The sequence below is a fragment of the Anolis sagrei genome, chromosome 10, assembly GCF_037176765.1.
Source record: "Anolis sagrei isolate rAnoSag1 chromosome 10, rAnoSag1.mat, whole genome shotgun sequence".
NCBI classification, from domain to species: Eukaryota; Metazoa; Chordata; class Lepidosauria; order Squamata; family Dactyloidae; genus Anolis; species Anolis sagrei.
Window position 1 is genome coordinate 2,242,501 of NC_090030.1, and position 27,027 is coordinate 2,269,527.

Consider the following 27,027-nt stretch of genomic DNA (forward strand, 5'->3'; position numbering starts at 1 on the left):
CTGTTCTTATCTAGGAGTCATTTGTAAGTCAGATGTTTGTAACTTGGGGATGGTCAGTTTTTATAATACACACACACACATACATCTATATAAATAAAAATGTAATTTTTGTTTGTGGGATTAACATAATTCAAAAACCACTGGAGGAATTGACACCAAATTTGGACACAAGACACCTATCTGGCCAACGAGTGACCATCACTCATCACAACACTGGAAAACACAGCAGAAGAGACTTCAAAAGCCAAAAAAAAATAAAAATACATTACAACGCATGCGCATAACCACATATATATGCATACACACACACACACAAAACATATATACACAGACTGGGCCACAGCAACGCATGGCAGGGGATGGCTAGTGTTTGTGTATAAAGAGAGAGAGAGAGAAAATATAGATTTGGAAGGGACTTCAAAGGCCATCTGGTCCAGCCCCATTCTTAACTAGGAGTCGTTTGCAGGTCAGGTGTTTGTAACATTGGGGACAGCCTGTGTTTATGTATATGTGTGTGTGATAGATATAGTATCATAGATTTGGAAGATATCCCCAAAGGCCATCCAGTCCAGGCCTGTCATTAACTAGGAGTCATTTGCAAATTGGAGGTTTGCAACTCAGGGAACCCTTGTATGTATATTTATGAAAGATAGTATCCTAGATTTGGAAGGGACCCCTAAAGGCCATCAGGTCCAGCCCCATTCTTATCTAGTTGTTAGTGAGTCGGATATTTGCAACTCGAGGACAGCCTGTACATCACTGGCAGTCATTATTTTTGTAAATTATCAGCTGCGAAGCCTCCTTTGCACTTTTTTCCATGCATCCCAAGTTTTTAAAAAGCCATTCACTATGAAATACACCCGATCTATGCAGAGGAGGGAGCGCAATGCCTTTCTGCCTGCGTCGTCACCGTTCTAGTCCGTGGGTGGGACCCAGAGAACAGATTCCTATCAACTCCAAATACTCACCCGGTTTGGGTGGCACCGCTGCCTGGCTTCCTCTTTCCTGCCTTTCTTAACTGGCTGCTCTCTTCCTTCTCTCTCTCTCTTTCACTTCTGCAAACCCTCCTCCTTTGTCTCTTTTGCCACTATTTTTGGAGAGGTCTTGACCCACCCACGTTTAGAAGGAAAAGGAGATGGAAGAGATCAGAAAGGAGGGTCTATTTCTAGACCTATCATCTATCTATTTACCTATTTCATCTATCTATTTACCATCTGTCTATCTATCATCTATCTATCATCTATCTAGGCACTGCCAGGCTATCAAATGCTAATCAAGGTGGTCAGTTGAAACATTCACACCTAGCTCCAGCAGACAAGAGTCCGTTGTCCCACCCTGGTCATTCCACAGATATATAAACCCATTTTCCTAGTTCCAACAGATCTCACTGCCTCTGAGGATGCTTGCCGTAGATGCAGGCGAAACGTCAGGAGAAAATGCCTCTAGAACATGGCCATATAGCCCGAAAAAACCTACAACAACCCTATCATCTATCCTTTTATAATCTATCTATCATCTATATATCATCTGTCTATCATCTATCTATCTTTGATCTATCTATCATCTACGTATCTGTCACCTATCCATCTATCATCAATCTATCTATGATCTAGCTAAGATCTATCTATCATTTATCATCTGTTGTCAAAGGCTTTCATGACCAGAATCTCTGGGTTACTGTGAGTTTTCCGGGCTGTCTGGATAGATAGATAGATGAATGTGATGATATAGATAGGTAGATAGATGAATATGAGATAGGAAGATAGATAGATAGATAGATAGATAGATATGATGATTGATAGATGCATATGGTAATTAATAGATAAATAGACAGATAGAAAGATAAATAAATAGAGACAGAGGAATATGATAGATAGATAGATAGATAGATAGATAGATATGATAGCTGAATATGATTATGATAGATCGAGGAATATCATGATAGATAACGAGATAAAGGAACATGATGACTGATAGGGAGAAAAATATGATGATAGAGGAATATGATGGATGAATGATAGATAGATGAATATGATGATGATAGAAATAGACAGATAGAGGAATATGATGATTGATAGCTGAATATGCTTATGATAGAGGAATATAATGATGATAGTGAGATAGGGGAATATGATGACCAGTAGACAGAGAAATATGATCATGATGATGATAGATAGATAGATAGATAGATAGATAGATAGATAGAGGAATATGATGATAGATCATTGATGAATAGGATGATTGATAGTCAGATGGATGTGATGATAGATAGATAGATAGATAGATAGATAGACAGACAGACAGACAGACAGACAGACAGACAGATGACTATAATGATAGAGGAATATGATGAGGATAGGTAGATGAATATGAGAGAGGGGGGTGACTTGTTGACAGATTTCTGGAAATCTCAGAAATCTGCCGATAGTTTTTGATGCTCACTGAACCATCCAGTCCTTGTTGAAGATTGCTCTCCATGTGTGGGAATAAGGCCTGAACAAGGTTAGAGCCTGTTTTCCAAGATAGAAATGGAAGCGGTGCCGGAGCATTGTAAACTAAGCATGTCCCCTTGAATGGCAAAGTCTTGGAGATCTCTCCTTCCATATTGTTTGCAATGGGAAAAGGAGGCTCCTGCTCAAGCAGTACGTCATGGTTATGTCTGCCCTTACAACATGGCACTGAAATAATAGGAATGCCAAGAGGGAATAGTGTGTGACTCACACGAATATCCAGAAGTGAAACCACTGGGTTGTTGGGCACATTCTTGCCAATTCCGACAGGCAGCAAAAGGCCTTTGAAGGCTATAGGTTGAATTCTTTGCTTGCTTTACATTGAGATGCCTAGCGTTGTGTTCAGGACCGCTTATCATCCAGAATGCATTGGAATGAGTTGCATTCAGGATGATAGGGTGGTATGACCACTTGCAGGCCGATCCTTTCCAAGAAAGAGAGAGAAATGCTAGAACGGTTTGGAACGGGGCTTTCTCTTCTGCCACAATGTGAGGCTGAGGATATATTTGGAGGCAGACCTCATAGTCTGGGCAGGCCGGGTGAGTGAGTAAGAGCGAGCTGCTGCGTCCAAGTCATCATCATCGGTGGCTCTGGGCTGTTCCTCAGCCAAAGCCATGTGCCATGCGCCCCACCCAGACTCTGCTTCACCGCTTCTCTCTCTCTCTCTCTCTCTCTCTCTCTCTCTCTCTCTCTCTCTCATGCAGAGTATGTATCATTCTGTCCTGAGAGGGCTCTCGGTATCCAAACTGCCCACCTCAAAACCCTTGACTTTGATCTATCAGTTCTTTACTTCTTCCTCCTCCTTTTCTTCTCTTCCTGCCTTCTTTCCTTCCTTTCTTTTTCTTCATCTTTTCTTTCTTCCTTTTCTTTAATCCCCTTCCCTCCTTCCTTCCTTCCTTCCTTCCTTCCTTCCTTCCTTCCTTCCTTCCTTCCTTCCTTCTTCCCTTCTTTTTCTTCTCCGTCTTTTCTTTCTTCCTTTCCTTTAATCCCCTGCCTTCCTTCCTTCCTTCCTTCCTTCCTTCCTTCCTTCCTTCCTTCCTTCCTTCCTTCCTTCCTTCTTCCCTTCCCTTCCCTTCCCTTCCCTTCCCTTCCCTTCCCTTCCCTTCCCTTCCCTTCCCTTCCCTTCCCTTCCCTTCCCTTCTTTTTCTCTGCTTTCTCCTTTTCTTTTTTTTCTTCCCTTCTTTTATCCCCTTCCTTCCTTTTTTCCTCCTTTTCTTTTCTTCCTTCCTTTTATCCCCTTACTTCTTTCTTTCCTTCTTTTTCTCCTCCTTTTTTTCTCTTCCTCCCTTCTTCCCTTCTTTTTCTCCTCCTTTTCTTCCTTTCATTTATCCCCTTCCTTCCTTCTTTCCCTTTTTCTCCGCTTCCTCCTTTTTCTTTTTTTTCTTTCCTTCTTTTATCCCCTTCCTTTTTTCCTCCTATTCTTTTTTCCTACCTTTTATCCCCTTCCTTCTTTCCTTTCCTTCTTTTTCTTCTCCTTTTCTTTTTTTTCTTCCCTTTTATCCCTTTCCTTCCTTCCTTCCTTCCTTTTCTCCTCTTTTTCTTTTCTTCCTTCCTTTCTTTTATGCCCTTCCTTCATCATACCAGAATATATATATCACACTACTAGGGTGTTATACTATTAGTGGTATATAATATATTGTACTGAATCATAAAGTAAAGGTAAAGGTTTTCCCCTTGACATGAAGTCTAGTTGTGTCTAACTCTAGGACTCTGGTGCTCATCTCCATTTCTAAGCATTGTCATTGTTCGTAGACACCTCTGAGGTCATGCGGCCGGCATGACTGCATAGAGTGCTGTTACCTTCCCGCAGAAGTGGTTCCTCTTGATCTGCTCACATTTGCATGTTTTCAAACTGCTAGGTTGGCAGAAGCTGGGGCTAACAGTGGGAGCTCACCCTGCTCCCCAGATTTGAACCAGCGACCTTTCAGTCAGCAAGTTCAGCAGCTCAGCAGTATGATATTATAACATAATACTAAGAGTAATATGAAATAATAGCAATATAAATGTAATAAATACTAACATTATCATAATTTGCAGTATATAATATATTATAAAAATATTAATATTATTCATAATAAGTTAGTATTTACTATATTTATATTGCTATTATTTCATATTACTATCAATATTATATTATTATATTAATATTATATGTGTATATATAATATATTGTTAACATAGAACAATATTAGTATTATATAAACTTAAAAAAATTAAAATCAGGACATTTTTTGTTGTGTCTGGAGTGACTTGAGAAACTGCAAGTCGCTTCTGGTGTGAGAGAATTGGCCATCTGCAAGGACGTTGCCCAGGGGATGCTCGGATGTTTTTGATGTGTTACCATTCTTGTGGGAGGCTTCTCTCATGTCCCCGCATGGGGAGCTGGAGCTGATAGAGGGAGCTCACCCGGGATTTGAACCTGTGACCTGTCGGTCTTCAGTCCTGCCAGCACAAGGGTTTAACCCACTACACCACTGGGGCTCCTATCAGGACAGTGAAGAAAGAACAACACTCAAAAACCAGGGGAATTCCAGACAGGAAACCATCAGGGCCAGCTAACACCTCCCAAGCATGAATTCCTCCAGGCAGGAAGCAGCCAGGCTTTGAAGCTGCAAGATTATTCATAGAATCATAGAATCAAAGAGTGGGAAGAGACCTCCTGGGCCATCATCCAGTCCAACCCCATTCTGCCAAGAAGCAGGAATATTGCATTCAAATCACCCCTGACAGATGGCCATCCAGCCTCTGTTCCAAAGCTTCCAAAGAAGGAGACTCCACCACACTCCCTCCGGGGCAGAGAGTTCAATTCCCCATTCAATTCTAACCAAGGTGGTCAATTTAATTTGGCAAAGTGCCTCCAATTGAAGTGGTACCAAACTGCATTAATTCTGCATTGCGGATGCATCCAAGATAAGAAGTAACGACACACACAGAAACAGCCATCGTTTCTCATGTGCATTGACCATGTTTCGGTTTCCATGCATGCTTGGCATACCAGCACGTTGTGCAAGAAGGCAAACGTTCTCCTCCTTGAAGCGCATGAGTGTTGACTTGCCTTGTCCAGCCTTGCATCGTGCAAACAAGCCTCTTCTTTAAACAGTTGCAGAATCTTATTTCTTAAGAGAGTGAGAGAGAGAGAGAGAGAGAATGAATCTGGTTGCGTTAACCCCTCTTGCGCTGGACATTTCTCCCATTTGTGGCAAATGGCGCTGGCCGCAAACATCAAGTAGCATTCCCCCAGAAGTTGCCCTGCAACCAAGAGATAAGGCCTTCAAGCCGAAAAAGTCAAGAGACTGCTAAACCAACCTCTCGGTTGTCAAAATACTCTGCTTTTAGCCCTCTGGGCCTTTCCTTCTCTTGCAAAATCATAGAATCAAAGAGTTGGAAGAGACCTCATGGGCCATCCAGTCCAACCCCATTCTGCCAAGAAGCAGGAATATTGCATTCAAAGCACCCCTGACAGGTGGCCATCCAGCCCCTGTTTAAAAGCTTCCAAAGAAGGAGCCTCCACCACACTCTGGGGCAGAGAGTTCCACTGCTGAACGGCTCTCACAGTCAGGAAGTTCTTCCTCATGTTCAGATGGAATCTCCTCTCTTGTAGTTTGAAGCCATTGTTCCGTGTCCTAGTCTCCAAGGAAGCAGAAAACAAGCTTGCTCCCTCCTCCTCCTTGTGGCTTCCTCTCACATATTTATACATGGCTATCATATCTCCTCTCAGCCTTCTCTTCTTCAGGCTAAACATGCCCAGCCCCTTAAGCCGCTCCTCATAGGGCTTGTTCTCCAGACCCTTGATCATTTTAGTCGCCCTCCTCTGGACACATTCCAGCTTGTCAATCTCTCTCTTGAATTGTGGTGCCCAGAATTGGACACAATATTCCAGGTGTGGTCTAACCAAAGCAGAATAGAGGGGTAGCATTACTTCCCTAGATCTAGACACTATGCTCCTATTAATCAGGCTAAACATACCCAGCTCCTTAAGCCACTCCTCATAGGGCTTGTTCTTCAGACCCCTGATCTGCTCCCTCCTTCTCCCTGTGGCTTCCTCTCACATATTTATACATGGCTATCATATCTCCTCTCAGCCTTCTCTTCTTCAGGCTAAACGTGCCCAGCTCCTTAAGCTGCTCCTCATAGGGCTTGTTCTTCAGACCCCTGATCTGCTCCCTCCTCCCACATATTTATACATGGCTATCATATCTCCTCTCAGCCTTCTCTTCTTCAGGCTAAACATGCCCAGCTCCTTAAGCCGCTCCTCATAGGGCTTGTTCTCCAGACCCTTGATCATTTGAGTCGCCCTCTTCCTCTGGACACATTCCACCTTAGAGTCAATGTCTCTCTTGAATTGTGGTGCCCAGAATTGGACACAATATTCCAGGTAAAGTGGTCTAACCAAAGTGGAATAGAGGGGTACCATTACTTCCCTGGATGTAGACACTAGGCTCCTCTTGATGCAGGCCAAAATCCCATTGGCATTTTTTGCCACCATATGACATTGTTGGCTCATGTTTAACTTGTTGTCCACTTGCTAACCCAAATTTCCAAATGCCGCCATTGTCAAGTTCAACTCTCCAAATCATTCTTCTCCATTTCTGGGGGGGAAATATATATATATATATATATCAGCCCAAAGCATCCCAAACAGCCATGTTGTTATCTCTTGAAGCAATTGCAGCAAAGTCTGTTTGTGAAATGGAAAAAGAGGAAACGGCCAGAATAGAGGAATGGGAGCCTTGCAGGAGAAACAAGCCCTGAATGTTGCAATAGAATAATAATAATAATAATAATAATAATAATAATAATAATAATAATAAATAGTAATAATAAACTTTATTTGTACCCCGCCACCATCTCCCCAAAGGAGACTCGGAGAGGCTTACATGGAGCCAAGTCCGAACAAAAATTACAATATAACAATACAAATTACAATCAAATAAGCAACGTAACAGTAAAATATAAAACAATATACACAAAACATAGGAACTAAGCAAAATGGCAGAATCATAGAGTTGGAAGAGACCTCAGTCCAACCCCATTCTGCCAAGAAGCAGGAAAATCACCTTCAAAGCACCCCTGACAGATGGTCATCCAGCCTCTGCTTCAAAACCTCCAAAGAAGGAGCCTCAACCACACTCGGGGGCAGAGAGTTCCACAGCTGAACAGCTCTCACAGTCAGGAAGTTCTTCCTCAAGTTCAGGTGGGATCTCCTTTCTTTCCTGTAGTTTGAAGCCATGGTTCCACGTCCTAATAATAATAATAATCATCATCATCATCTATTTATACCCCGCTCCATCTCCCCCAGAGGAACTCAGGGCAGCTTACATGAGGCCAACGCCCATCAATACAGTAAACATAATATTACACAAAAGCATAACACAATATAACACAAGGCATAACAGAACTAGAAAACATAAAATGACTCACATATGTATACATGGCTATCATGTCTCCTCTCAGCCTTCTCTTCTTCAGGCTAAACATGCCCAGCTCTTTAAGCCGCTCCTCATAGGGCTTGTTCTCCAGACCCTTGCTCATTTTAGTTGCCCTCCTCTGGACACATTCCAGCTTAGAGTCAACACCTCCCTTCCCTTATTATTATTGAAGAGAAACAACTGGAAAAGTTGACACGATACAAGGATTTAAAAATCGAACTGCAAAGACTCTGGCACAAGCCAGTCAAGGTGGTCCCAGTGGTGATCGGCACATTGGGTGCAGCACCTCAAGACCATGGCCTGCACTGACAAAATCACCATCTGCCAGCTGCAGAAGGCCACCTTACTGGGAACTGCACACATTATTCACCGATACATCACACAGTCCTAGGCACTTGGGAAGGGTCCAACGTGTGATCCAATTCAACAGCCAGCAGAGTGTCTGTTGTGGACTCATCTTGTTATGTTTCAAAAAAAAATAATCTTGATTGTGGGGGAAAAACCTAATATGGATCATTGATGTTGCAATCCAAGGCGACAGCAGGATTGACGAGAAGCAACTGGAAAACTTTCTACAATAAGACGTTTTAAAGCTTGACTTCAAAGACTGACACAAGTCTGTCAAGGGGATCCCAGTAGTGACAGGAGCGGCACGCAGGGAGCATACAACTCCTCTGTTGCGCTAGCTCCATTGGCCACCAATTTGCTACTGGGCACAATTCAAAGTGCTGGCGTTGGCCTATAAAGCCCTAAACGGTTCTGGCCCAAGTTACCTATCCAAACGCATCTCCGCCTACGAACCCACTAGGACTTTAAGATCTTCTGAGGAGGCCCTGCTCTCGATCCCGCCTGCAACTCAGGCACGGCTGGCGGGGACGAGAGACAGGGCCTTCTCGGTGGTGGCCCCTCGGCTGTGGAACGCCCTTCCCACGGACATTAGATCGGCTCTCTCACTAATGGTATTTCGGAGAAAAGTGAAAACCTGGTTATTTGAACAGGCGTTTGAATAGGCAGTGCAATGAATTATAGGAACGGAACAACGGATGACAAGCTTGGATCATGATTCTAGTTACGAGACGCCAATGAGTGTTTATTGATGTTAATTGCTTAGTCTGCTATTGTGTTAATTGTTTTTAAATACCCTGTTTGATGTTAGCTTTGAATTGTTGCTACTACTGTTGTTAACCGCTGTAAGTCGCCTAAGGGCTGAGAATAGCGGTATACAAATAAAGTAAATAAATAAAATAAATAAATGGGCACACTGGGTGCAGTGCCTCAAGACCTTGGCCTGCAGTTAAACACAATTGATGCTGACAAAATTACCATCTGCCAGCTGCAAAAGGCCACCTGACTGGGATCTGCACACATTATCTTGGGTTCCGGCCCAAGATACCTATCTGACCGCATCTCGGCCTATGAACCCACCCGAACTTTGAGATCTTCCGGGGAGGCCCTGCTCTCGGTCCCGCCGGCCTCTCAAGCGCGGTTGGCGGGGACGAGAGATAGGGCCTTCTCGGTGGTGGCTCCTCGGCTGTGGAACGCCCTTCCCGTAGATGTTAGGCTGGCACCATCTTTAATGACATTCCGTAGAAAGTTGAAGACCTGGATGTTTGTGCAGGCTTTTGAGTAATTCAATACATTCTCTGGTAATTGAACATAGGAAAGGAACAATGGATGACGAATTTGGATCACGTTTGGATGATGAGGCGATCCGGGGTGGGTTTTTTTTTTTTTTGTGATAATTGTGTATTGATGTGTTTATTGCTAGAAATGGAATTGTGTAATTTAACTGTTATGATATATTGATTACTGCTGTTTTTACTGTCCCTGTTGTTTGCTTTCTGGAAACTGCTGTGAGTCGCCCTCGGGCTTGAGATACAGCGGTATACAAGAATAGTAAATAAATAAATAAATAAATAATAAATTATTCGTCCATACATCACAGTCCTAGATACTTGGGAAGTGTCCGACGTGTGCTCAAATACAACAGCCAGCAGAGTGATCTTGTCTGCTGTGGACTCATCTTGTTGTGTTTCTTCTTCTTCTTCTTCTTCTTCTTCTTCTTCTTCTTCTTCTTATTATTATTATTATTATTATTATTACTATTGACTGGTCTCATTGCTTTAACAAGCAACAGATATGGAGAGAGCGCAGTTTGGCCTCCTCTTTCCCGATTAGCCGGCGGCTATGAAAATCCCCCCGCTTTCTTCCCAAGGAAAGTTGGGTTTAATGAAGCGTAATCCCTTGAGCAATTGCAAGCGCTCTCATATGACCCGGCGCCAGGGGGGTTCTCCTTTGACACACAAACGCGCAACACGGGGACACTGCAGGGACCGCCGTTGCGGGGAACCCAAACAGGGCCAGATGGCTGTAAGTATCCTCAGAGCTCCAGATGGACAGGAGCCTCTCCCTCTTTCCTCTCTTCTCCTCTCCCCTCCCCTTCCTTCCTTCCTTCCTTAGACCTTCCTTCCTTCCTCCTGCTTCTTAGCGATGTATTGGAGCTCCACCTGACTGTTCCTGCAGTCTTTTGCCTCTTTGGTGATGAGAGATCAGGCTTTTATTTTGGTCTATTTTATTTCTGCCTTTGCAAATTTTGAGATGTGCAAATACAAAAGCAAAACTCGAGATCTCATTCTGCAAAAATTAGGACCTGACTCCATATTTCTGTTACTTAGATGCCTTTCCTTATCCACAGGAAATGCATAACCTGTCCATGGAGTCTGTGGATTTTGCATGAATTGAACTTTCACTTGCTCACCAGAAACAGTCTTGTTCGTAGGAAGTCCCAAGGTCTAACAATGGCACATCTTCTTCTCTTTGCTCCTGTTCCGTTGTTTCCTTGGCAGGGCTTGGATTAAATCAGTGTTTCCCAACCTTTTTTTGACCAGGAACCACTCTCCAAAATTAGTATCAAAAGGGTTACAAATTGGTTTTTGGTCAACTTTAAATTTGGTTTCATAGAATCCTAGAATCAAAGAGTTGGAAGAAGACCTCCTGGGCCATCATCCAGTCCAACCCCATTCTGCCAAGTAGCAGGAATATTGCATTCAAATCACCCCTGACAGATGGCCATCCAGGTTCTGTTTAAAAGCCTCCAAAGAGGGGGCCTCCACCACACTCCGGGGCAGAGAGTTCCACTGCTGAATGGCTCTCACAGTCAGGAAGTTCTTCCTCATGTTCAGATGGAATCTCCTCTCTTGTAGTTTGAAGCCGTTGTTCCGCGTCCTAGTCTCCAGGGAAGCAGAAAACAAGCTTGCTCCCTCCTCCCTGTGGCTTCCTCTCACATATTTATGCATGGCTCTCATATCTCCTCTCAGCCTTCTCTTCTGAAGGCTAAACATGCCCAGCTCCTTTAGCCGCTCCTCATAGGGCTTGTTCTCCAGAGCCTTGATCATTTTAGTCGTTTGGTTATTTGGGATGCTGATTCAGAAAATTGCACTGGATAGACCACATCAGCTCTAGTTTCTGATACAGAACATATGCCATCCAGTAGTTGCCACCTGCTTGTCCACAGAAAAGCATATTTAATAAGCCTCAGCACTATAAAAGGGTTTGCAAGACCAGTCACTCTTGTTGCAATGGTGTAGTAAGGGTGGGGCTGTGGAACATATTTCGGTTCTTGCAGACCACTGGTGGTCCACAGACCACAGGTTGGGAACCACTGCTTTAGATGAACCAGTGGGAGACACCTAAGTTTCCAGACTTTCCTCAGTTTCCACCTGCAACCCAGGTCAAATCCATCCTGCACCTTAGGCTTTGGAAGCTTCCACTCTGTCAACGATTGCTACTATTGCAATGTACATTGGTAGAAAGCTTGGTAATGAGAGTATGAATAATCAAAATTGGATTGAGATCGTGTTTGCAGTTCTGGAGAGACTCGAATGTTTGCTTCTCATAGACTTGACATCAGGATTTGGTTAACCAAAATTCATGAGTAAACCTGGTTGTTGTTGTTTTTTTCACCTGAAACATTTTGGGGTTGGTTTGAACCCCTAAACCACCCTCTTGGCTCTGGGCTTGGTAGAGAGAGAGAGAGAGGCACCCTCTGATGCACTTATCAAGGCCAGTAAGTTTTGTGAGAGAAGGAAACGGAGGGACGAACTTTGAAGGGGAAACGGGTGCTTTTTTCTCCGCCCCCAGAAACCGACTGAACTTCCTTTTGTCTCTGCTGCTTCTTGCCTGGCATCCGCTTGGAGAGCAGAATGTGTGTGTGTGTGATAATGTGCGATGATGATGTGCAGCCGCCGTGTGTAGGAGGTGGGCTTGGAACGGCGTGCCTCCCGAAAGGCCTTCCTGCAAGGAGGCTTTTGCAGATAGTTGCACCAGTCACAGGGCGGCCCCAGGTCTCCCTCTTCCACGAGACAGATAACTCCAGAGGTGAAGGCATTCCTTTGCACACTTTGCAGCTCTGGACTTTGCAAACTCCCTTGATGGCTGAGAAAAGAATAACCTAATGAAGGTGGTCAGGTTTTGCAAATGAGCCATTGTTTACAATGTGGTTAGATGTGTCTTTTGGATTAAGACATGGCCACGGTTCTTATACTGGCTCTTCTTCACCTAACCTCTCCACAAAGGTGCATGTTTGCTTGAGGATTATGACTGCAATATGATGCAAATTGGACATTTGCCTTTGTCACATACTAGTAACATCAGTACAAACACAAAACAATCTATGCGTAATGTCAAAGTGTATTATCAAGAAAACATATAGTATTCTATTTACCAAAATCCCCAGTACAAAGCTCAATTCAGTGGTACACAGAAATCAAAAGGAGCAACCGCTCTCAAACGTAACAGTTCTGGGTTTGGATAGGGATTCCACTGTATAAAGGCTTCAGGGATACATTCAATGAGAAAAGTCATATAAACAAAGTAAGCATAGAGTCATGAGGCTATATGTAAACTGAAGACAATACTGAGGATGAAGCGCCACTCTCAAAACAATCTTCATGGAAAAGATCCAACTCAAGTCCAGTGAAAAATGGAGCACTGCTTCTCAAAATAAGTCTTCAAAGGAAAGTCCCAATGGCATTCAACAGGGGTGCCCAGGTATTTTTGTACCCTGTTTCGGGGAAAGCAATCCCCTTCCTCAGGAGTTGATAAAGTCAGCAACTCTAGACTCACTCACAGTGTGAATTTACATCAAGCAGAGTCACTTTTTGTATTAGCTACCTGGCATGATATAAGAGTCTAGAGTTGCTGAATTTATCAACTCCTGAGGAAGGGGATTGCTTTCCCCAAAACAGGGTACAAAAATACCCGGGCACCCCTGTTGAATGCAGACTGTGGCCAGGAAATCAGAAGGCACTTCCTTCTTGGGAGGAGAGCCATGTCCAATCTCGATAAAAGAGTCAAGAGCAGAGACATCAGACTGGCAACCAAAATCCATTGCCTAGTCCAAGCCATGGTCTTCCCTGTAGTCACCTACGGATGGGAGAGCTGGACCTTAGGGAAGGCTGAGCAAAGGAAGAGAGATGCTTTTGAGCTGTGGTGCTGGAGGAAAGTGCTGAGAGTGCCTTGGACTGCAAGAAGATCCAACCAGTCCATCCTCCAGGAAAGAAAGCCCGACTGCTCATTGGAGGGAAGGAGACTAGAGACAAAGTTGAAGTCCTTTGGCCACATCATGAGGAGGGAGCAAAGCCTAGAGAAGGGAATGATGCTGGGGAAAGTGGAAGGCAAAAGGAAAAGGGGCCGACCAAGGGCAAGATGGATGGATGGCATCCTTGAAGTGACTGGACTGACCTGGAAGGAGCTGCGGGTGGTGACGGCCAACAGGGAGCTCTGGCGTGGACTGGTCCATGAGGTCACGAAGAGTTCGAGACGAATGAACAACAACAACAGTAACATGCCAGGCACTAGCTTGGGTACCCAGTGGTGCCCGGGTTATTTGAAAAGGCATTGTTTGCTTTGGGGTGTTAGGTCATATCATTTAGTTAATTAGTCACACTATTTATTAGGAAAAAGCTAGAATGTGCTTTCATTTTTTATTAATGTTCCCATTAGAAAATACATAACAATGTGGGTGACCTACAATTTCCAGAATCGTGGGTCAATCCTTTCCAAACCTGGCTTGTATTCACAGCTGAAAATGTTTGGTACAGATTCATTGTCGGCTGGGTCAGTGCTCTCCGGATATAGCTGAACTACAACTCCTATAAATCAAGGGCAATTCTCCTCAAAACTCATCATGAGGATTTTGCGTGCCAAATGTGGTCAAGTTCCATTATCAAAGTGCTCTGCTTTGATGCAGGGTGAACTACAACTTCCATCCTGTTGAGTCCATCCCCACAAACCCCTCCAGTTGCTGATCAATTCTTCTGTGTTTTCTGTGTGCCCTAGGAAAGAGTTGGAAAAGGGTTAAGGGAGAGGCAGTGGGTGGCGTCATGCAAATTCCACACCAATGGAGAGAGAAAGGAACCCTGGGATGCCTGCCTGTGGTGGAGGGACCATCTACAATCTAGGACAGTGTTTCTCAACCTGGGGGTCGGGACCCCTGAGGGGGTCGCGAAGGGGTGTCAGAGGGGTCGCCAAAGACCATCAGAAAACACAGCATTTTCTAATGGTCATGGGGATTCCATGTGGGAAGTTTGAGCCAATCCTATCATTGGTGGAGTTCAGAATGTTCTTTGATTGTAATGAACTATAAAGTTAGTTCCAATTCTATTGTTGGTGGGGTTAGGAATGCTCTTTGATTGTAGGTGAACTATAAATCCCAGCAACTACAACTCCCAAAAGTCAAGGTCTATTTTCCCCAGGCTCCACCAGTGTTCACATTGGCGCATATTGAGTATTTGTGCCAAGTTTGGTCCAGATCCACCATTGCGTGAGTCCACACTGCTCTCTGGATATAGGTGAACTACAACTCCCAAGCTCAAGGTCAATACCCACCAAACCTTTCCAATGTTTTCCGTTGGCCATGGGAGTTCTGTGTGGCAAATTAGGTTCAAACCCATCTCTGGTGGAGTTCAGAATGCTCTTTGATTATAGGTGAACTATAAATCCCAGCAACTACAACTCCCAAATTACAAAATCAATCCTCCCACAACCCCACTAGCATTTACATGTGGTTCCATTGGGTATTTGTGCCCAGTTTGGTCCAGTGAATGGAAATACATCTTGCATATCTGATATTTACATTATGATATATAACAGTAGTAAAATGGCTGTTATGAAGTAGCCACGAAAACAATATTATGGTTGGGGGTCACCACCACATGAGGGACTGTATTAAGGGGTCACAGCATTAGGAAGGTTGAGAACCACTGATCTAGGATGAAATTCTCCCCGAATGAAAGCATTCCTTGGGTGGTGGGCTGTATTGTGTTTGAGGAGGACATTGGCATGGGTTGGGAGACATGGTCATGGTGCTCGCTGTAACCTGCAATGTCAGTTGAGGGAGTGCCTTTGGAGACTTCTATAGCTTGTTTATAGAGGTGGGAGGCTGTCTGTGTAAATGGACACCTCCGACACATATGCACATGCACACTTTTCACTTTTATTATGTGTATATTATATTATAAAATATATAAATGCTACCAGAATAACACTAGGAAATGAATGAATGAGTCATAGAATCCTAGAATCAAAGAGTTGGAAGAGACCTCCTGGGCCATCATCCAGTCCAACCCCATTCTGCCAAGAAGCAGGAATATTGCATTCAAATCACCCCTGACAGATGGCCATCCAGCCTCTGTTTAAAAGCTTCCAAAGAAGGAGCCTCCACCACACTCCGGGGCAGAGAGTTCCACTGCTGAACGGCTCTCACTGTCAGGAAGTTCTTCCTCATGTTCAGATGTAGTTTGAAGCCATTGCTCCATTGCGTCCTAGTCTCCAAGGAAGCAGAAAACAAGCTTGCTCCCCCCTCCTCCCTGTGGCTTCCTCTCACGTATTTATACATGGCTATCATATCTCCTCTCAGCCTTCTCTTCTTCAGGCTAAACATGCCCAGCTCCTTAAGCCGCTCCTCATAGGGCTTGTTCTCCAGACCTTTTATCATTTAGTCGGATTGTCCTGCAATTGCACAAGAGTTGTCTATTGTTCCACCTTCTTCTCTTCCCCAGAGATGGAAACTCAGTTGAAGCATAGATGGAATCTCAGTTGAAGCATAGAAAACATTGTATCACCTCAAGCTGTATCTTGAATAGCCATTGCACATCTTCCACATTGGACAGAGTTGTATATCTCGCCTCTTGTTCTCTTTCTTGGGTTTCTCCCACTTTTGGTACCTTCTATTTAGTAGAGTCTTCGTCAACCTTGTTGGACTAAATCAGGCCTGTGCAAACTTGGGCCCTCCAAGTGTTTTGGACTTCAACTCCCACCATTCCTAACAGCCTACCGGCTGTTAGGAATGGTGGGAGTTGAAGTCCAAAACACCTGGAGGGCCCAAGTTTGCCCAGGCCTGGACTAAATAATTGTGAAGCTTTTGGATCCAACCTTGGAGATGACAATGGCTCCCGACCTTCCCATAAAGCGAAACTCTCTGACTTCAGGTTGTTCTGGATGTGGTCTCATGCCAATGTCATTCTCTTCCTTATTCCAGATCTGCGTGCGAGTGACCACCATGGATGCCGAGCTGGAGTTTGCCATCCAGCCCAACACAACTGGGAAACAGCTGTTTGACCAGGTAAGAATCAGTTGAGGCCCAATGTGGACGATGTCCTCGGAAACGTCAAGTGTTGAATTTCCGTTGGGTTAAATCCAATGTTGAACATTGGCCTGAACCTCTCAAGAGATTGTAAGCACACATTGGCTCTCATAATGTGAGAATAGTAGGGTATAAATTCAATGCGGAGATTGTTATGGAGCCTCACCATGGTATAAGGCAGCTCTCTTAAGGTTGTAGTGATATGATTAAAAGGGGAAACTAACATTCTTGAAGGCTTTGGTTCAATACTGAAGCTGGGCCATGTTCCTGTATGGCTCACCATTGTGTCAAAGTTCATAGGCAGGACTCGGTTTTGCTGAACCATTGGCCAACCATTGGGCCTACTATAGACTCCTCAAATCTCATCTAATGCCAAGTGGATGGGTCACAGAAGCAATGAAGCATTCTTCGTGGCCATGTGCCACATGGTGGCCTTCCTCATTGAGGTTCACCAAAGTCCTTGCTTTTAGGATCTTCATTTTACGGGGATTTGAGGTATAAGGTCCTACAGAAGGAGAGAACGCTTCTCTGGAAATTGTTGCATCTTCCAGCATGACTCTGTGGCCAACCTAAAGGACCCTTGAGAAGAATCCTAATAGAGTTGGAAGAATCCCTAAGGGCCATCTAGTCCACCCCGTTCTGCATTCATGCAGGAAAAGTACAACCAAATCCCTCCTGACAAATGGTCATCCAAGCTTTGTTTAAAAGCCACTAAAGAAGGAGCCTCCACTTGACTCTGAGGCAGAGAGTTCCGCTGTTGAATGGCTCAGGAAGTTCTTCCTAGTGAAGTTCAGGATCTCCTTTCCCCCCAATTCTAACATTGTAGGGGTTCAGAATGCTCCTTAATTGTAGGTGAACTATAAATCCCAGCAAGTACAACTCCCAAATCTCAAGGTCTATTTTCCCAAAACCCCACGAGTGTTCAGATTTGAACACATTGAGTATTTGTGCCAAGTTTGGTCCAGATCCATCATTGTTGGAGTCTAGAGTGCTCTCTGGATATAGGCAAACTTCAGCTCCCAAACTCAAGGTCAATGCCCACCAAACCCTTCCAGTATTTTCCGTTGGTCATGGGAGTTCTGTGTGCCAACTTTGGTTCAATTCCATTGTTGGTGGGGTTCAGAATGCTCTTTGTTTACAGGTTAACTATAAATCCCAGCAACTACAACTCCCAAATGGCAAAATCAATCCCCCCGCCAACCCCACCAGTATCCAAATTTGGGCATACCGGGTATTTGTGCCAAATTTGCTCCAGTGAATGAAAATACATCCTGCAGATCATTATTTACATGGCGATTCATAATGTTAGGGTTATGGTTGGGGGTCACCACAACATGAGGAACTGTACTAAGGGGTCACGGCATTAGGAAGGTTGAGAACTACTGTTCTAAACCAATAACTGCAGAGGGCCTGCAGCCTGGCTTTGCAGACACTGATACTGTTGAACTTCCAGGGTGCTGCTGGGTCTATAGCAACCCTGGGGAAATGCAAAGGAATGCTATCCCGTGCAGCTAAAAGGCAATGTAAACCATGCTACTGGAAGATGGAACAAATATTATTATTATTATTATTATTATTATTATTATTATTATTGTATTGTCGAAGGCTTTCATGGCTGGAATCACTAGGTTCTTGTGGGTTTTTTCGGGCTATAGAGCCATGTTCTAGAGGCATTTCTCCTGACGTTTCGCCTGCATCTATGGCAAGCATCCTCAGAGGTAGAGGTCTGTTGGAATTAGGACAATGGGTTTATATATATCTGTGGAATGGCTGGGGTGGGGCAAGGAGCTCTTCCCTGCTGCAGTTATGTGTGAATGTTCAGCTGATCACCTTCATTAGCATTTGAAGGCCTGCCTGCGCCTGGGAAAATCTGTTGCTGGGAGGTGTTAAGAACAAGCCACGAGAGTAAAGACGAAGATCCACCCAGAGGAAAAGTGTTCCTGCCAGACATCAAGGGAACCACTGACCGCAGAGGGAAGCTGATGAGGAAACATAACATACAAACAATCTACAAACCCACCAAGAAAATCCAACAAATGCTACGTTCAGCAAAGGACAAGAGGGATCCTCTCACCTCTGCAGGAGTCTACCGTGTACCATGCAGCTGTGGACAAGTCTACATAGGGACCACCAAACGCAGCATTGCCCAGACACGCATCAAGGAACATGAAAGGCACTGCAGACTCCTTCAACCAGAGAAGTCAGCCATAGCAGAGCACCTGATGAACCAGCCTGGACACAGCATATTATTGGAGAACACAGAAATGCTGGACCACACCAACAACCACCATGTCAGACTACACAGAGAAGCCATTGAAATCCACAAGAAGCATGTGGACAATTTCAACAGAAAGGAGGAGACCATGAAAATGAACAAAATCTGGCTAGCAGTATTAAAAAACTCTAAAATTATAACAGCTAAACAACAGAGAGGAAACAACCAGGCACAGATTAACACCTCCCAGCAACAGATTTTCCCAGGCGCAGGCAGGCCTTCAAATGCTAATGAAGGTGATCAGCTGAACATTCACACCTAACTGCAGCAGGGAAGAGCTCCTTGCCCCACCCCAGCCATTCCACAGATATATATAAACCCATTGTCCTAATTCCAACAGACCTCTACCTCTGAGGATGCTTGCCATAGATGCAGGCGAAACGTCAGGAGAAATGCCTCTAGAACATGGCTCTATAGCCCGAAAAAACCCACAAGAACTTATTATTATTATTATTATTATTATTATTATTATTATTATTAATATGCAGAAGGGTCTGGCCAGGATCCCCAAGTGGACAATGGTGTTTGTGGTAGATTGTGGAGTGTCCCTTTGTGCCTGAGGTCATGCCTTCTGGAAGCTGCCCTGATAAAGTCCCTGGGTCTGCTCTTTTTCTAAAGCCACCCTGGGGGTTTTGCAACTGTCTCTGGACAATTGCAAGAGAAGGAAGCTGCTTTTGCAGCGGAAATCGCCCATTCAGCCCCGGTCACAATGGGAAATGCAGCCGATTGTTCCATGCTGACCGAACGAATGTTCTCGCTGGGCCGGGCTGCTGTTGCAGATGGCGAGGGAGCAGGAAACAGCCGGGAATCACACACTCCCATCTGCTTTTGCACACCAACCGCTGGGGTTTCGTCATTCATGCAATGCGGGACCGGACTCGGAGTTTGTGGGTAGGAGCTGCACTTCGTCAAGCCAGTCTGGGCCTTGATACAACTGCACAAGATTTGGAAGCAGAACGATCATGCAGTGGGGGAAACAGTTCAAAAAAATTGCACACCACTAATGTTTAGCTCCAGCAAAGGATCACCGCCTCGACGTGGCGCTGTAGCTTGAGCACCTCAATGATGCCATGAGCGAAACCGTGAAGGGCCACCCAAGACGGGACGGTCGTGGCAGAGAGGTCAGATCCCTGGGGAAGGCAATGGCAAACCACCCCAGTATCCTTGCCAAGAAAACTAAATGGACCAGTACAACCAGAGATATGTCGGTATGCCATTGGAAGGGCATCCTTGAAGTGACTGGACTGACCTTGAAGGAGCTGGGGGTGGTGACAGCCGATAGGGAGCTCTGGCGTGGGCTGGTCCATGAGGTCACGAAGAGTCGGAGACGACTGAACGAATGAACAACAACAATGTTTAGCTTGGAGGAGAGAAGTGACCTGAGAAGTATCTGCAAGGATGTCCATACAGAGCAGTGCTTCTCAACTTGGGGGTCGGGACCCATGGGGGGGGGGGTCACGAGGCTGTGTCAGAGGGGTCGCCAAAGGCCATCAGAAAACACAGTATTTTCTGTTGGTCTTGGGAAGTGTGGGAAGTTTGGCCCACTTCTGTCATTGGTGGAGTTCAGAATGCTCTTTGGTTGTAGGTGAACTATAAATCCCAGCAACTACACCTCCCAAATGTCAAGGTCTGTTTTCACCAAACACAACCAGTGTTCACATTTGGGCATATGAAATATTCTTGCCAAGTTTGGTCTAGATCCATCACTGTTTGAGTTCACAGTAGTCTCTGGATACAAGTGAACTACAACTCCAAAACCAAAGGACACTGCCCATCAAACCCTTCCAGTATTTTCTGTTGGTCATGGGAGTTCGATGTGGGAAGTTTGGCCCAATTATATCCTTGGTGGGGTTCAAATGCTTTTTGATTGTAGGCAAGCTAGAAATCCCAGCAACTACAACTCCCAAATGTCAAGGTCTGTGTTCCCCAAACTCCACCAGTGTTTACATTTGGACATATTGAGTATTTGTGCCAAGTGTGGTCCAGATCCATCCTTGTTGGAGTCCACAGTGCTTTCTGGATGTAGGTGAACTACAACTCCCAAACTCAAGGTCAATGCCCACCAACCCCTCCAGCATTTTCTGTGGGTCATGGGAGTTCTGTGTGCCAAGTTTGGTTCAATTCCATCACTGGTGAGGTTCAGAATGCTCTTTGATTGTAGGTGAATTATCCCAAATGAGCAAATCAATCCCAACCCCAGCAGTATTCAAATTTGGGTGTATTTATGCTAAATTTGGTCCAGTGAATGAAAATACATCCTGCATATCAGATATTTACATTACATACTATTCATAACAGTAGCAAAATGACAGTTATGAAGTAGCAACGAAAATAACCTTATGGTTGGGGGTCACCACAACATGAGGAACTGGATTAAGGGTTTGCAGCATTAAGAAGGCTGAGAAACACTGATATATGCAGGTTGAATGAAAAGTAATGCCTCCACCTTCGTAATTCCTCAACAGATGGCAGTACTGGTATACGGCAGGTACTGGCTTGTTCAGTAGACTGTCCTCTACAGTTCCATTTTGGCAGGAAGCTTTAGCATTGAACAGTTGTGTTGCTAAAGTGTGAAGTATGGAACCCTGCGCAGATGGTTGGTCACTGCGACTTGAGCAAGATGCAGTCATTGAATTCTTGACAGCAGAAGATGTCACCTCAACATCTTTAAACTTACTTGCCCAATGACGCACAGTACTCACATCAACACAATCCCCATAAACAGCTTGTATTCTCTGATGAATCTCCTTTGGGGTGACATCTTCTGCTGTCAAGAATTCAATGACTACACATTGCTTAAGTCACATTGACTGATCATCAGCGCAGGGTTCCATGCTTCGCACCTTAAAAACACCACCGTTCAATGCTAAGGCTTCCTGCCAAAATGGAACCGTAGAGGAGAGTCTACTGAACAATCCAGTACCTGCTGCATACCAGTACTGCTATCCGTTGAGGAGTTACAAAGGTGGAGGCATTACTTTTCATTCAACCCTCATAGAAGGTGAAGGGATGCTTGTTATCTGATGCTACAAAGATCAGAACACAACCTCTTCCCTTTCCTCTGCATTTCTCTACGGATAGAGATGAGGAACAGTAACATATTGAATAAGTAAGACTAGTTCTAAGGGCATCCATGGCCCACTTTATGGTGGAATCAAAGAGAAGAGACTCCCTAGAACAGTGGTTCTCAACCTTCCTAAAGCCGTGAGCCCTTAGTACAGTTCCTCATGTTGTGGTGACCCCCAACCATAACATTATTTTTGTTGCTACTTCATAACTGTCATTTTGCTACTGTTATGAATCGTCATGTAAATACCTGATAGGCAGGATGTATTTTCATTCTCTGGCCCTTGGGAGTTGTAGTTGCTGGGATTTATAGTTCACCTACAATCAAAGAGTACTCTGAACCCCACCAGAGATGGGTGTGACCCTGGACTCATCACTGAGCCTGGATCCCCAGGTTTCGGCGGTGACCCGGGGAGCATTTGCACAGCTTCGGCTCGTGCGCCAGCTGCGCCCGTATCTTGGGAAGTCTGACTTGGCCACGGTGGTACACGCTTTGGTCACATCCCGCCTCGACTACTGCAACGCTCTCTACGTGGGGCTGCCCTTGAAGACGGCCCGGAAGCTCCAGCTAGTCCAGAGTGCGGCAGCCATGTTGTTAACCGGAGCGGGACGCAGGGAGCACACAACGCCCTTGCTGTCCCAGCTCCACTGGCTGCCAATTAGCTACCGGGCCCAATTTAAGGTGCTGGTGTTATCCTACAAAGCCCTAAACGGTTCCGGCCCAAAATACCTTGAGAACCGCATCTCGGCCTACGAGCCCACGAGGACCTTAAGATCATCCGGGGAGGCCCTTCTCTCGGTCCCGCCTGCCTCACAGGCACGCCTGGCAGGGACGAGAGAGCGGGCCTTCTCGGTGGTGGCCCCCCGGCTGTGGAACTCCCTCCCTGCTGAAATCAGACAGGCGCCTTCCCTCATGGCCTTCCGCAAGGGCCTGAAAACCTGGCTCTTTGAGAAGGCCTTCAACTAAGTGCTATGTTTTTGGAATGACCACCGGAATGGACCATGACTACGAGATTGATTATGACCCTAAACAAGACGAAGCAGATTTTTAGTTAAGTAGCTGTGTATTAGTAAGATGTGTGTTGTGGTCCTGATTTATTGTAACCTGTTGTCCTTTGTGTTCTATGTTCTGTACACCGCCACGAGTCGCCTTCGGGCTTGAGAGTGGCGGTTAACAAGTGCAAATAATAAATAAATAAATAAATAATAATTGACCCAAACTTGGCACACAGAATGCCCATGACCAGCAAAAAATAATGAAAGGGTTAAGTGAGCATTGGCCTTGAGCTTTGGAGTTGTAGTTGACCTATCTCTAGAAAGCTCTGTGGACTCAGACAATGATAAATCTGGACTAAACTTGGCACGAGTACTCAATGTGCCCAAATGTGAACACTGTTGGAGTTTGGGGAAAATAGACCTTGACATTTGGGAGTTGTAGTTGCTGGGATTTATAGTTCACCTACAATCAGAGAGCATTCTGAACCCCGCCAATGACAAATTGGGCCAGACTTCCCACACAGAACTCCCATGACCAACAGAAAATACTGTGTATCATGATGGTCTTTGGTAACCTCTCTGACACCCCCTCGTGACCCACCCAGGGGTCCCGACCCCCAGGTTGAGAAACACTGCCCAAGAACATTTGAAGGGATTTAATAGCAGAATGGATTGACTCATCAGGTGGTGGACTCTCCATCTTTGGAGGTCTTCAAGCAGAGTGTGCCTTCTTCCAGAGTAGAATGGGGTTGGACTAGATGGCCCATGCATCTCTGTGGCTTTATTAGGAGAAAAGGCCTCATTGCGATCTCCTCCACGAGTGCTCTTGCTTCCTCTTATGGCTATCGTCCCGCTCCGTATCTGGTTTCTGGACAGCTTTTGGCAGAGGATGACTTTTCAGCACCTTTTGGAGACGCCTCCATTGTGCGAATGGACAGCTTCCTTCGGAGGCCTCTCTCGTGCCGCCTTCCGGCCCCGGGCTTAATCTCGGAGTCGCCTCGATTGTGAATGGAAACCTTGATATCTGCCACACAGATAGCCTGGAACTATTTTAAAGCTATGATGCATTCACTACTTACAAAGTGAGCGCCACACAATTAAACAGGAATGACACTTCCATGGGAACCTCCGGTGGCACAGTGGGTTAAGCCGCTGAACTGCTGAACTGGATAAAGTTAAAAGTGCTAGGCATGACAGGTGAAATGTAAGGATTTTAGGGTAGGTACAATGTGCAGACAATCTTAAATCTCCAATAAAGTGCATTTGGGACATGATGCTGGGAGTTTCCTATTCTGGAAAGGCACACTGGAACAGCCAGGTCTTCAAGCTCTTCCTAAAGACTGCCAATGTTGGGGCTTGTCTGATGTCCTTGGGGAGAGAGTTCCAGAGTCGGGGGGCCACCACAGAGAAGGTCCTGTCCCTCGTCCCCATCAAACACGCTTGCGACGCAGGTGGGATCATGAGCAGGGCGGTCACGCAGGTAGGCCAGTCCCAAACCGTTTAGGGCTTTGTAGGTGAGCACCTGCACCTTGAATTGGGACTGGAAAATGAACGGCAGCCAATGGAGCTCCTTAAACAGGAGGGTTGACCTCTTCCTGTAAGGAGCACTGGTTAACAACCTGGCTGCCGCCCGTTGGACCAGTTGAAATTTCCAAGCCATTTTCAAGGGCAGCCCCACATAGAGCGCATTACAGTAGTCCAATCTAGAGGTGACCAAGGCATGGACCACCCCGGCCAGATCAACCTTTATGAGGTACGGTCACAGTTGGCACACGAGTCTCAATTGTGCAAAAGCCCTCCCGGACACCGCCGACGCCTGAGCCTCAAGCATAAGTGATGAATCCAAGAGGACTCCAAACTGCGGACCTATGACTTCAGGGGGGAGTGTAACCCCGTCCAGCACAGGCTGCCACCCTATACCCCGATCCGGTTTGCGATCGACCAGGAGGACCTCTGTCTTGTCGGGATTGATCTTCAGCCTGTTTGTCCTCATCCAGATAGACACAGCTGCCAGGCACTCGTCCAGCACCCGAGAGGCCACCTTGGAATTAGGTGGAAATGAGTAGTAGAGCTGTGTGTCATCTGCATAGAGGTGGCACCTAGCTCCAAAACTCCGGATGACCTCTCCCAGCGGTTTCATGTAGATGTTGAAAAGCATGGGAGATAAAATAGAGCCTTGCGGGACCCCACAGGTCAAAGGCCAGGGATCCGAGCAGGCATCTCCCAGCTTCACCATCTGGGTTTGACCCTCCAGGAAGGACCAGAGCCACGACAAGACCGTGCCCCCGAGACCCATCCCAGAGAGGCGACCCAGAATACCATGATCGATGGTATCGAAAGCCGCTGAGATGTCCAGGAGAACCAGCAGGGTCACACTCCCCCTGTCCAGTCCTCTGCGGAGGTCATCCACCAAGGCGACCAAGGCTGTCTCGGTGCCATGACCAGGCCTGAAACCAGACTGTGACTGATCTAGGTAATTGATGTCATCTAGGAAGCCCTGGAGCTGAAGGGCGACCACCCGCTCCAGCACCTTACCCAGAAAAGGGAGGTTGGAGATCGGTCTGTAATTGCTCAGCACCGTAGAGTCAAGGGAGGACTTTTTAAGGAGTGGACGAACCACAGCCTGTTTTAAGCTAGATGGAAAAATCCCTTGCTCCAACGATGCGTTAATGATCAACACAAACCAATCAACCAACCCCTCCTTGGCAGATTTAATAAGCCAGGATGGGCAAGGGTCTAGGGCCGAAGTGGTCGCCCTCACAGCCCCAAGGACCTCCTCCATGGTCTCAGGAAGAACAAGCCGAAAAGAATCCCACAAAATTGGACAAGCAGATGCCTCAGTCACCTCCTCTGGCACTGCGATGAGGTGGCCTCTCTCGTGCCGCCTTCCGACCCCGGGCTTAATCTCGGAGTCGCCTCGATTGTGAATGGAAACCTTTATCTGCCACACAGATAGCCTGGAACTATTTTAAAGCTATGATGCATTCACTACTTTCGAAGTGAGCGCCACACAATTAAACAGGAAGGACACTTCCATGGGAGCCTCCGGTGGCGCAGTGGGTTAAGCCGCTGAACTGCTGAACTTGCTGACCGAAAAGTCACAGGTTCAAATCTGGGGGCCGGATTAGTTCCAGCTTCTGCCAACCTAGCAGTTCGAAAACATGCAAATGTGAGTAGATCAATAGATACCACTCCAACGGGAAGGTAACGGCGTTCCATGTAGTCCACATGACCTTGGAGGTGTCTACGGACAATACTGGCTCTTCGACTTAGAAATGGAGATGAGCACCAATCCCCAGAGTTGGACACAACTGGACTTCACCTTTACCTTTACCTATAACTTCCAAACCAGGAACAGAATATTTTTCAAATTTTGTTACATAGCGTTATTCTATCTGGAGTTAAAATATATAGCTGAATCCTGTTCCTGCACTGCAACTCCCAGAAGTCCTCACCAATACAGTTGAGGGCAAAGAATGCTGGGAGCTGCAGTCTAAAAGCATCTCTAGTGGGTCAGTTTTAGTTGGTCATCTGATGTCATGATGTTGTTGTTGTGTACGCCTTCAGTTTGGGCCCAGTTTATGGCAACCTTCTCCTAAGAGCTTCTTGGCGTGCCCTATTATTTGGAGGAGGACTGCCATGATGCTCTTCCTCTGAGGCTGAGAGAGTGTGACTTTCCTATGGTGACCCCATTGAGTTCCATGACTGAATAAGAGGGAATGCAAACCCTGCCCACCTTTTCAGTCATAGAGTCCTAGAGTTAGAAGAGACCTTGTGGGCCATCCAGTCCAACCCCATTCTGCCAAGAAGCAGGAAAATCACATTCAAAGCACCCCTGACAGGTGGCCATCCAGCCTCTGTTTAAAAGCCTCCACCACTGACTACAATATTGTTGGGTTTTCCTGGCAGGGTTTATTTCAAGAATTTGCCCTTTTTTGGAGACTTTGAGAAGATAACTCCAGGTGCATCTACACTGGAGAACAGATGCACTTTGGCACCACTTTCAGTGCCAGTGGGAGCTGTAGTTGTGCAAGGTCTTGAGCTCTCTCTACCAAAAAGTGTCTGTCCTTTTGGCACACAACAAGTCTTGGGAGAAGCATCTACACC

At 45.7% G+C, this 27,027-nt stretch overlaps 1 protein-coding gene across 3 annotated transcripts in view; it reads left to right on the forward strand.

Moving 5' to 3' along the window:
* Positions 1-27,027, forward strand: part of MSN (moesin) — an 87,419-nt gene that overhangs the window by 33,285 nt on the left and 27,107 nt on the right. For 2 of the 3 annotated variants that reach the window (XR_010910311.1, XM_067471494.1), the window contains exons 1-2: positions 10,154-10,309; positions 16,479-16,562. Coding sequence is in view for 2 of the 3 variants with exons in the window: in XM_067471494.1 (XP_067327595.1) it covers positions 10,169-10,309; positions 16,479-16,562 (225 nt within the window). In the remaining variant the exon portion in view is untranslated. Of the gene's footprint in view, positions 1-10,153; positions 10,310-16,478; positions 16,563-27,027 lie in introns of those variants that run through there. The other variant, XM_067471495.1, reaches the window with a different exon arrangement.